The 12,082-nt window shown below is 45.4% G+C and overlaps 1 protein-coding gene across 1 annotated transcript; it reads right to left on the minus strand.

Annotated features, from left to right (window-relative positions):
• Window positions 1–4,491: 4,491 nt before the first annotated feature.
• RMDN3 (regulator of microtubule dynamics 3) lies at window positions 4,492–11,801 on the minus strand (the record flags this gene model as incomplete). Its single annotated transcript, XM_010164611.1, has 5 exons — window positions 4,492–4,552; window positions 4,840–4,942; window positions 5,994–6,261; window positions 10,849–10,995; window positions 11,606–11,801. Coding segments are annotated over 5 exons (775 nt in total), but the record flags the coding sequence as incomplete, so codon positions are not given.
• Window positions 11,802–12,082: the final 281 nt, after the last annotated feature.

A 12,082-nucleotide genomic window follows, 5' to 3' on the forward strand; every position in this document is an offset into this window, starting at 1 on the left:
ATATATATATATAAATCCATAAAATAAAATGCACTACTAGATAAAACAGGAGAAAGGGAAGAGATGGGGAGAGGACAAGCCCCATCACTGGAATTTTTTGGGGATCAGGGACAGTTTCAGCACACCCAGCATGTGCCATTGCAAGATGAGTGAGAAGACTTTCGGGAGACCACACTGAACAATGTGTTCCTGATTCCTTAAACACTTTTCTGGATCAGTGCTCTGTTTCATACTTAATTCACGTTCCTATGAACATATTCAGGTTCCAAGGAGACCTGGTAAATTACGTGTCAGCTTGTAAGGAGTTTACTCAGGCACATGGCTAAACCCAAAGGTAATTTTCATTAGTGATGTAAATCAAAATTCAAATGACTGCCACAGAAAAGAAAGGCTGAAATATCCCCTTCCCTACCCCCACTGCAATCCACCTTTCCTTGATCCTAGAAAGTGAAAATCTTCACTAGCTGCCTCAGCTGGGACACAACACGTGTCTCCCGTTCTGTTCAGTTTCTGTGTTGGTTTTATCTGCTGCAGATCTCCAGTCTGCCTCGGGAGGTGACAGGAAGGGAGCGAATGTGTTCTCTTCGCAGAACAAACTGTATTCATCCCCCGTGAAGTCTGAAGACACAAGTGGTATTTATTGTGCAGAACATACAATTTTTATGGAGTGACCTCATGCTTATTTAAACCTCTGGTTTTACTCAGAAGACTTGTGGTTTCAGCTGTCCTCTCAAGAGCTACGAGCAAAGAGCCTGGACATACCTGGGCAAGATGTTCAAACTATTAAAAAAAAACTGACTGCAGGAGCTACTAGTGCTTTCAAGGAAGGTGTCACCTGCTCCAACGCTGACGAGAAGGGTTGCAAAATGCAGCCTTTTGGAGTGCAGGAGTTTCCCACATTTGTAGCATTACCAGCTGTGCTATGAGAGCTCTCCACTGACACACTCATCCTCTTAAGAACTCAGTTCTCAGAACTTCTCTTTTCTTTATCCCTAACAAATAAAAAGCAAACCACAGACTGTAAATGTCAAGTTAGTTCACTATTTCCAAGAGAAGGAGGGAATATTGATCCCTGCTGAGATTTCTTTTGTCCCTGCTCATCCTTTTCAGTACTTTCTCTTCAGTACTTGGCTCCTCTCCGGTGTCCCCACTCTCAGACCCTCTGTGGCTCGGGACGTGGTGATGTTTCAGGGCACTGACACCCCTGATGAAGGGACGGACCCTCCGGAGTCAGGGGGATGCTGTCAGGTGTCTCTAGCTGCATGCTATTTTTCCTCCTCTAAGTTCTGAAACATCCTCTAATGCCTGTTCCTATTTGCTAGAGTTGCTTCTGCCCCTAATCTATATTGTCAGTAACTTCCCTGTTTAATCCACCTGGGGAACAGGAAACACTCAGCTCATAAATCCAGACATAGCTCAACACTGGCCAGATCTGGGCTGTAATCCACAGAGTTACATCTTGAAATGCTGCCAGTTGTTAAAATCAAAGGTATCTTCAAGTCATATCCGCAATGTCGTCACTTTTCAAAGAAACTGGTGTCTACCCAGGGGTGCAGCCAGAGGTACCAACAGAATTTAAAAGGGCTGGTACACAATCCAGGGGCTACCAAGCATGCAAGATGCTCCAACAAAGTGACAGACTTTAGAAGAGAGGGCACATTTTGGAGGTTCATCCAACCCAAGAACACATCTTCCTCCTGCTTCTCTAGAACATACATAACATCTCCAAGAGGGCCAAAGCCCATTACTCCTGCAATGACAGCTTTCAGCAGTCAGCAAATAGCATTTAATTTCCAGTGAGAAATATTCAACTCACACAAACGCTGGTAATACAGCACCTGCATAATTTTTCCCAGATGGAGCTCTGAAATCCCTCGCTGCTCTGGTTGTACTCCCAATATTTCTTTTAACACCAGGAGCAGGAGCCAAGGCAAACACAGAGCTCACTGCCCGCCCTGATCCCCAAAGCTGCTGTTAGGTGCTCGCAGTTGCGCTGCAAACAGCAGAGCCACACGGAAACGGGCAGGGGATTGGAACAAGGCAGTAACTGTTCCTCTCACTTCATTTGTGAGGATGTCACATATTTATGTCTAAGCAGCAAAACGTACAGGTTTGTGCAACAATCAATGCCTCTTCCATCCTTCCCTGAGGCAACCCAGAACACTTACGAGCTTCCTCTGCCCTCCCAGACCAGAGCTGAAGTCAGCTAAGGAAGGAATCAGTTTAGTTGGACACAGTATCTGTGTTCAGAGGTATTTTACAATTAAAGCAGAGAATGACTTTGATGTCTGTATCAAAACTAAGAATCAGGTCACTGTAAGACAGGAGTGTAGAGTCATTAAGAACAGTCACTATAAGATCAATCAGCCCACAATATACTAATCTGTTCTAAAGGTACAAAACACATCAAATGCCCAACACAACTCCGAGACGTTTCTGTATTGCTCAGCGGTGCCTACAGGAAAGCAGAGCAGAGCCCAGTCCCACTGCACAGAGGCTGACTTGTCTGCACAGCTCCGATCAGACCGCAGCTCTGTTTCGACCGGCTCTGCGGAGATGGCTCTCTTGGGACCAGCTGACTTCCAAGAGCAAGCGACTACAATAACAGCTTTGTACCAAATTTAATGTCAAGAAGACCCAGGAGATCCATGAAAGGACTCTCCTTCGTACTTGGGCAGATCCCAAGGCTGGTCCAGACACAGTCCCAGACACTTACTGCTTTCTCTATTATTCTTGAGAAATCCTGCTGCCAAACCAGCCGGCCACAGAACGCTCCGAGGCTGCAGCCAGTCACGCTCTGCTCAGAAATCCCCCCTCAGATTTATTTTCTTTGAGTTATTTTCTCAGATTTATTTTCTTTGTTTGTTGCTTTAAAATGTCAGTCATGACTGCAATAACTGCGAGGCACTGAGAGAGGAAAAAAGAAGTTTTACTTGCAATGATGATTGTATGCAAAGTATCCTCTGTCTTGCTCGACAAACATCACACCTCAAAGCCAATGAAACAGGGAATTATTTGTGCAAGAGAAGCAAATAATAGAGCATAGAAAACAGTAAATAAGCACCAAAAACCAGCACCACTGCACCTTAAGCAATCCCTAAGCATGAAGGGGCAATTGATAAAATAGAAAATTACGGTCAATGCGAAGTACCACACACAGGAAAAAAACCACACACAGGCCCTAACCACACCTGCACCATCACAGGCTTCACACAGCCTGCACCACACAGACGAGACATTAAAATCACTGGGAATATCCCTATTTAAATGTCCATTTAGTATGTTGTGGAGAAGAGAAAGACAATGGAGATAAGACTGGAAAGGATAATCGCATTAGTATTGCACAAAGCCATGCTGCTCGCACAACTTGTGTTCTGCACTGAATTCCTCTACTTTTGTCTGAAAAAAAGATGCGGTAGAAAGAGAATAATATGGGAAAGACAACGTGGGTGATGAGAGATAATAAAATTCCCTCTGAAAAGAGATAAAAACAGATTAGGATTCTTCAGCAAGGGAAACAGATACTAAAGAGAGAAATATGACAGAATAGAACTGTACTTTACAAAGGAATTGTGAATAATCATTCTCTGTTCACTTCTCCATAACCCAAGAGCTAGGACAGCAAATCAAAATCAAATAAACCTTTAAAACCTCTCCTGGCAATTTCAAACCCAGTAAGCAGGTTTTTTTCTCTACATAGAGCATTAAATCACAGGATCTGTCCCAGAGGATGGTATGGAAAGAAAGGAACCAAGGTTCAAACAAGATGAGACAAATGCAGGGAGGACAGCCCAGTCACGGGCTCTGAACTCACCCCTGCGCCTCTCCCTGCTGCAGCTGAGGGCGGTGTGCTGATGGAAAGGGATCCTTCCCTCTTTCATTTGGGTTTTTTTGTAATATTTTCCTAAACATTGCTACCACAGGCAGACAGCATGGTGAACTAAATGCATCCTGAGCAATGTGCCCATTACTCGAGTGAAGGGAAGACAACCTCTACTGTCTTTTGGAACCGTGTTTTACCCCACAGTTCTCAGGTGTATCTGTCTTTTCATGTATTAACCATCAATTCATGAGCAATAACGTTTTTCTCAGGGTAAATTCAATTAGCATAAAAAGACTGCAATTAAAACAGCTTGCAACCATCCCATGACCCATACAGAGCTGGAAAGGGAGTAATTTCCTGTTCTGTTCATGGCAGAAAATAATTATTTCTGTGGCTGATAAAGGTAGTTACATATTCATTTCCAATAAATCCCACGACTCCCACATACTGCTCTGCTATTTCCTTTCTCCCGCTGCCCTTTCTGCAGCTGTTCTCTAGAATTAAAAGCAAGACGTAGATGCAAATAACATCAATGTAACAGACTCCAAATAAGAGCAAAGAAGCTTTTTTTTTTTTTTTTTTTCATTTTTTCAGTGCAGCTCAGCTCAGAGCAATCTCCAAGTCCTTTTCCTATGCTTCTTAAAAGCAAGAAGTAAAAAGTTACATACCATTGATGGCACTCAGCACTTTGATCCCATTTCTTTAGGGCAATTTCTAACTCTTCTTTCCCTGCAAACAAGTTGTCAGAGATAAGAAATTCAGCCAGGAATACAGATGACAGGTTTGAAAAAATCAACTTTTACACCTTTAACGAGCCCTTGGTCTACTTATACTGTCTTTCATAAAGAAAAAAATTTAAACACATAACATGACAGTACTGCTAGCTACTCACCTGGAAAAAACAGATTACAAGGAAAAAAAATATCCACTATGTTGTTTGCAAGTGTAGAGTTTGTAACTGTGAAGTGTAAGGTCAGAACATCCCCTTCCTCTGCCTCAGACACACAATTCCTTACCCTCGGCTGCGTATGATCTCCTCTCATCTGGGTCTTCTGTGATTTCACACATATCACTATGTGCTCGGGCCAGGCGCCAAAGAAAGTCTTTCTGGTCTGCATACTGCAGGAAAAACAGAAATGTTATACATCAAAACCCATTCTGCCACTCAACAAGAGCGTGAGGAAAAAACCCAACAAGTGGGGGCATATACTAGAAGTTGCACAGATATTTTTTGAAACTTAAAAGGCCCCAACTCTACAAGAGCTGAAGCAGAACCACCAAAGGGCAAACTGGATGGCCAAGACACACATCCTCACTGGCTGCATCCACCACGTGTGGCCAGGGGCACAAGCCAGCTGTCAGCAACCGCCACAGTACAGCCACCCCTGTCCCTGCTATGGCCAGAGAATCCCAGACTGGTTTGGGTGGGAAGGGACCTGAAAGCTCATCCAGTCCCAACCCCCCTGCCAGCAGCAGGGACACCTTCCACTAGACCAGGTTGCTCAAAGCCTCATCCAACCTGGCCGAGAACACTTCCAGGGAGGAGCAGCCACAGCTTCTCTGGCCAACCTGGGACACTGTCTCACCACCCTCAACGCTCACCAACCAGGGGATCAATGCACGTTGCCTGTATGATATAAGACACGTGCTTAAAGGTGACAAAACTGCAGCACCACCCAGGTCTTTAACCTCATTAACTAACACACACACAAGCGTTGCCCAACTCTTCTGTTTGAATATGCAGCTGATTTATTTCATGGATCACCACACATGTGCACTGGGCAGTCCTCAGAAAGACCAAGTTTCCTGAATATAATCAAGCCTTTGCATGTGCAACGAGGGAGACGGTCTTAAAACGTTTGCCCTGTTTATTGTACACACATGGTACTGTTATTTACACATGTACAGTGTGTTCACTCAGGGAAAGTGATGACATGAAGAGACATGGAGTTCCAAGATACAGAGCGACTGGGAACTGGCTGCTGCTGTAGCCTGAGCCGTGTTGGCCTCCAGCCCACTCCCAAGCTGCTCCCGAGGGAAGAGGCCACCGGGAGCTGGCCCCGTTGTGGTGCAGGACCTGGACTCTGCTAAGATGTGCAATTTCCTCTTTCCCAGCCATTTAGCTGAAAACACAAAGCACTGCTGGAAAACAGAAAAAGGCAACCTTTACCGCCAGCTTATTATTCAGCAGCAGCTGGAACCCCTCTCTCCTCTCCTGCTCATCCCCGTCGTGCAGGCGGTCAGCCTGCTGCAGGAGCTGACCCAGCCCTTCCTCCAGCGAGGAATCGGAGATTAAATGTGTTTCATCCTCGTTGACGAGATCCAGGGAATCCCGCCGCACAGTTCTCACTGTTTCACAGCTCACTTCATCTTCCCCTTCTTCGCTCTCTCTCTCGGACTCCCGGTCGTAATCAGACTCAGCATTGGCTGTGGTGTACCTTGGAGAAAATAAAACCACAATGTAAAACCAGTTTGAGGAGCTGCTGCCCAGCCTCTGACAGTTCTACACAGTACAGAAAAACCCCTTCTTAACAGAGGAAAAGGAGCACCTCCCTTTATCCTGGAGAACACAAGTATCTCAAATACTTGAATATTTGAATACAAGTGTCTCAACACAGCAACCATTATTTCTTGGGTAACATACACAACCTCAAAAAGCTGAAACAAGTAGCCCCCCCACAGTTAATTAGAACTCAGTCACAAGTGTCCACATCTCACTTGCAGAGCATAACAGCTCCTCTTCGGCCTTCTAACGTCAATGTAAGAGAATTAAACAACTAAGAACACAGCCAATACAGTTCAGTTAAATGAATGGATTATAAAAGAGAACTTCAGCAAAAAATCCACCATACTCATGCATGTGGAAAATATAAGCTGAAGTTTTTAGGCTGTTCCAGGAAATTTCAGCCACAGTAGCTGTTTTGGCAATATCTGCTACCTCTGTCATCTCGTCTGAGCACTAAATATGAAACAGTTTGTTTCCCTGACATGTGAAAAGGTGCAAAAGAGTAGGAGAGCGATCAAAACTATTTCACGTGCACTAGAAGTCCAGCAAGCAGACAGCAGATGAGCCACAGAAAGATACCACATACAAAACCCAAGGAACAATTAGCTCCTAAATTAGTGAAATGAACCAGGATAAAGCTGGGATCAAAGTTTCAGAAAATGTCTAAAATTAATCTCCCCCAAATCATAGACAGGCACCTAAGCTGGAAATTTAAAACAGTGTTATATATTGACTGACACCATTGCAGTGGGGTTTCTACTTACAGAATTCGCTTATTTTTAAACCAGACTCTATTTGTCCCCCTCACATTTATCTGCGAGCTCTTAACCGAAGTGCAAGTCAGCCAGTAATTTAATAACATGCACTTTTCTATTCAGATTTTGTTGGTTTATCCAAATAGAAAGCTCTCTTCTGGAAGCAAGCTACTTCAAATCCCACAAACACTCAGTTCTAAGGGATCCTTGTTAATTGTTACCCAGTTAAACTCTGCCCACGCCAACTTTACAAGCTCTGCTATGAGGAGAAGTCCCAGCAGTCTGGCGGCATTCGGTAACTACAGCTGCTTGTCCTTCTGTCCTGGCTGAACTTCATCCCCAAGGGACAGCCCAGTGTGCCAAGCTGCCTTCTTCTGGAGACACAGATACGTGACCAAAGCCCGTATCTGAAGAAGCCGTTACAGTCATTTGGCCTCACAGAGATAACAAGACACATTTTCTGAGAAGCATCAATAATGCTCCAGCATTTCCCTCTCTGACAGAGGGTGAACAAACACCCCCGCTCACCACAGCCTCCAACCCCCAGCCATAAATTTACAAACACACCACTTTGTACTGAAGCATTTCCAGATAAGAAATAAAGTCAGAGTCAGCCTTATCGCAGCGAAGCCAGGAAAGCAAGGACTACAAGAAGACACAGCGGAGATGATGTGGGCAGCACTAAATTAATGGCTAATACAGCAACACGGAGGTGGGTGACACTAGCACGGCGCCATTTCACATTAAAAGCTTAATTTCCTGATGTTTTCTTAAGATTAATGCTGTTATTAGTTCTCTAGACTACCTCATTTTTGGTGCTTAAGCACAAACTCCTCAATTCTCTTCCTTCCCATCCTAACCCACTGTGCAGCAGAGCTGTGGGCTGCGCAGCGGGGACACTGTCTCACTGCGACCCGGCACCAGCAGCTGCGACGACTTCAGCGCTTCACCTGAAAAACACTTTCCACGTCAAAGGCTCCTGAAACACAACATGGTCTTTAAAACACAATGGATGGCTCCTGTGCACTTTTATTTTCCTCCACCACAAAAATGTGTTTTCTCCAAGAGAGCTCATACAAGATACTGCCAGTTTAAAAGTATCTTTAAAAGTATATAACTTCATAAACTCGGAGTCTGCAGGAAGATTAAAGGATTTAGATGTTATCAGCCTGTTTTCTCGAGTTTACAACAATGGAAAGTTCTTAAACGCTTTAGTATGTTGAGGCCTCTGGCTAGCACACATCCTGAACAAAAATGAAAACATACCCTCTGGAACAAAAAAACACACGGAAAGAGGAGCAAAGAAGCCCAAAAGACCAACGTGGTGCCAAAGCAGAACGGAGAAACGAAGCAGCCCAAGAGCTCTGGGCTCCTGGAAGCTCGTAGTGATTTTTGGGAGTTGTATATGAAATCAGAGAAGATGTTTATGTCCCTGTGGTTTACAAAATAAAGCTGAGATGGGAGTTCTTCTTTCTGAATTCCATTAAAAGAACACAATTGCCAAAAAACAAACACAGAGCTGAAATGTATCTGTTAAGAACAGTCTCATTCTTCCTCCCAGTGGTGGCAAAAAAGCTTAAACAGTCTTTTCCAAAATTCACATTTCCTACCCTGATTTTCTACGAGAAAACTTTAGTATTTAAATCTCTAAAAGACAATATTACATACCAAGGGCAGCTGGCCCTGAGCAGACTATCATACTTCTTTGTACAGAACAAATACCAGAGTGAGACATTATATACTATACAAGTTTTTTTTAATCAGATGAGAGCTGCTTATCTACTAATTCTCCACACTGGTCATTAAACCTCATTACAGATTTGAAATAAAATGTAAGAACTCTCCCAACCATCACTAGGTTCCCAATGAAGTTGTGAGGCTTTGCAGTAGAACAGATCCCTGCTCCACAGCTCAGCTGAGGTGCCCCAAGTCTTCTCTGAACCTTAGAACTGCTGTCAGCCTTCAGCTGAGGTGCCCCAAGCAGGACGTCTTCTCTGAACCTTAGAACTGCTGTCAGCCTCTATCATCATTCAAAGTTTTCTAACGATCAGAGGGCAGTCAGGGCTGGTTGCTGTTGAAAACGACCCTCCTTTTCAGCATGTTTTACAAAACAAAGACACTGGCACCCTGATGACTCGACACACCCCTTAGTATCTAGAGAGCAAGGTCTGGTCTTCAGAACCAACCATGTAGTTGTAAAATTTGTTAGGCAGCCTCGTTCCCTCTGACACCATCGTGACTCGCTCACTGCCCAGTTTTGTTTTCATACAAACACCCGCTTCAGAGGAGTGAAGCTGTTCTACAACCCGAATGAAACCACATCAGCTCCTTCCTGGTTCACAGTTCCAGCTACTAAAGATAAAACACTAACCCATCAGGGTTTCCTGGCAGTCACAAAGCCTGCTTCCCTGCAGACCCATGTCCTTTGCTCTCCACAACGGCTGCTTTGTCCCCTGGTGACAAACCCCTGCTATCAAGTGTCAGTTTGTACCAGCTGACTGGTCACTGAGCTGCCACCCAACAGCAAGTCATGTCCAAATTCCACCTGCCTGGCTCTCAGCAATACAATTAACTTCAAATCATAAAATCATCTAGGTTGGCAAAGACCTTTAAGATCATTGAGTCCAAACTTCTCTCTTTAAATTACATTTCATTTCAACTTCCTTGGGAAAACGTAGATGGCCAGTGCTGCAGGTTTTAGAACACACAAGCTACAGAATTTGTCTGATGAAGGCACAGAAATATTCGGTCAGAAAGGTGACAGTCACACCCCTGTTTGCAACAGGTCTCACTCTCTAATTAGCATAGCGATACTTGCATCTATATTGTAATTTTTACCAATGTTCTTAAGCTACATGGTACTTTTCACCTGTTTTTAAACTATAAGAACTTTATCAACCCAACTGATCAGTGTGACACCCTGAGGAAAATCTGTGAGAAATACTCTAGCCAAAGACATTTTGGTTAATTGGAATATATTTTTAATTTTCTGAAGTTTTCCAGTTTTCCAGAAATAAATTATGGTATGGAAATCTTATTTATAAACTCTCACTCAAGTCCCAGGTTGGACTTCTACTTCTCTTCTTCCTGCAAGGTTCCCTAATCAAATTATTGCTTAAAAAAAAATCTTCAAAAACTATTTATGGGGTTATTTTTTATCTCCCTCCTTTCTCTAGAAGCTGGAATCATTACACTTCTCCCAGTCTGGCCCTGGCAGTATTAGACTGAGTGCAATAAAAGCAAATAACAGCAGGATGACAGACATCTAACGGGGAGAAAAGCCCCTTCCTTTGTGTCATAACCTCCTCAGATGTCAGCAGCGGGGCAACAAAGCCCGTAAGAGCCACTCCTCAGGGCTGCAAAGCCCGTAAGAGCCGCCCCTCAGGGCAGCAAAGCCCGTAAGAGCCGCCCCTCAGGGCAGCAAAGCCCGTAAGAGCCGCCCCTCAGGGGACCAAAGCCCGTAAGAGCCGCCCCTCAGGGCAGCAAAGCCCGTAAGAGCCGCCCCTCAGGGCAGCAAAGCCCGTAAGAGCCGCCCCTCAGGGCAGCAAAGCCCGTAAGAGCCGCCCCTCAGGGCAGCAAAGCCCGTAAGAGCCGCCCCTCAGGGCAGCAAAGCCCGTAAGAGCCGCCCCTAAGCCCCTTAAGAGCCGCCCCGCGGGGCAGCAAAGCCCGTAAGAGCCGCTCCTCAGGGCAGCAAAGCCCGTAAGAGCCGCCCCTCAGGGCAGCAAAGCCCGTAAGAGCCGCCCCTCAGCTGGTGCTCTGCTCACCCGCCCTCGCTTTCTCCATCGTCCGTGTTGGCCGCGCCTGAGCCGGCTGTGAAATAAATGGAGCTGGAGCCCGTGGAATCGCTTCTCTCTCTGGGAAACGGAAACCGCCTCCGGCGAGTCGCTTTCTGAGTCTCCTCCAGGTGGGACCTTCCAGGGAGGCAAAGAGAGAAACAAACAAACATCTGACAGTGAAATGGCTGCTGCTTCGCCGCCCTTCTCCTCCCCAGTACAGTCTGACCTGCTCTGGCTCACACAGACACCCCCCTGCCACTGAGCAACCCCTGTATCCTGCAGGTAAAGTAAATCTGACCGCAGACTCGGTCCATGTACAAAGGAGGAATCACATCACATGCAATCCTCCGATTTCCTCACGGAACAAAGGCCAAGAAATCCTGAAGCACCTTGCAGAATAAAGGACTTTTTATCCTATATCGAAGTCACCCACAGCTGGCAGCAATCAGAGAGAAAACAGCAGTTTCAAGAGACAAACATTTACAGAACAAAGAACCTTCCCAGTCCAGCCAGTGTCAGTACTTAATATCACAGAAGGGAAAGAAACCAACCAAAAAACTCTGGCTAAACACAGACATTTTTTGCATTAATCTCGCTGCAGATCAAGCTGTAAAGCCAGAGGAAACCAGAGAGACATTCTTTCCACTCTTGGATTTTCAATTTGACACAATCCTGGCTGTCTGACCATGCAATGGAGGAAATAAGCACAAGAGCAGAAAAAGACAGCGAGGGGCAGGGTCCGTACCTGACCTCAGCCACGATTTCCGCAGCCAGGTGCTGCAGGCTGCTCCGGAGCTCCTCCACTTCTTTTCTTAGCTCGGAAATGTTTCTCAACACGAAGTCGAGGCGCTCCAGCACATCCACCTGCCCGTCATAGGTCAGGAGAGGGGTGTACAGGGCACCATCTCCCCCCTCTACAGGAACTGGCAGCTGGGACACAACTTAAAGAAAACAAGAGGAGAAAATAATCATTAGATGCAAATGGGAAAGGATTTCACCTGAGACATCTTAGCACAGTTTTGTTTTCAGAAGATGGAGGATATGAGCCTTGGGCTCAAGTACTGCTGCCTGACTGAGGCTTTGGGTTTTTCAGCCGGTTTATCAGTCCCTTCTCTGCCACCAGCAGATAACCACACTGAGCAGACCTGCAATGGCAATTAGGAGTAAATTTTAACTACACTTCTACAAAACTGCCACGAGGATGATGCGAGGGCTGGAGCAG

This window comes from Antrostomus carolinensis, unplaced genomic scaffold (assembly GCF_000700745.2).
Source record: "Antrostomus carolinensis isolate BGI_N321 unplaced genomic scaffold, ASM70074v2 scaffold25943, whole genome shotgun sequence".
Lineage (NCBI taxonomy): Eukaryota > Metazoa > Chordata > Aves > Caprimulgiformes > Caprimulgidae > Antrostomus > Antrostomus carolinensis.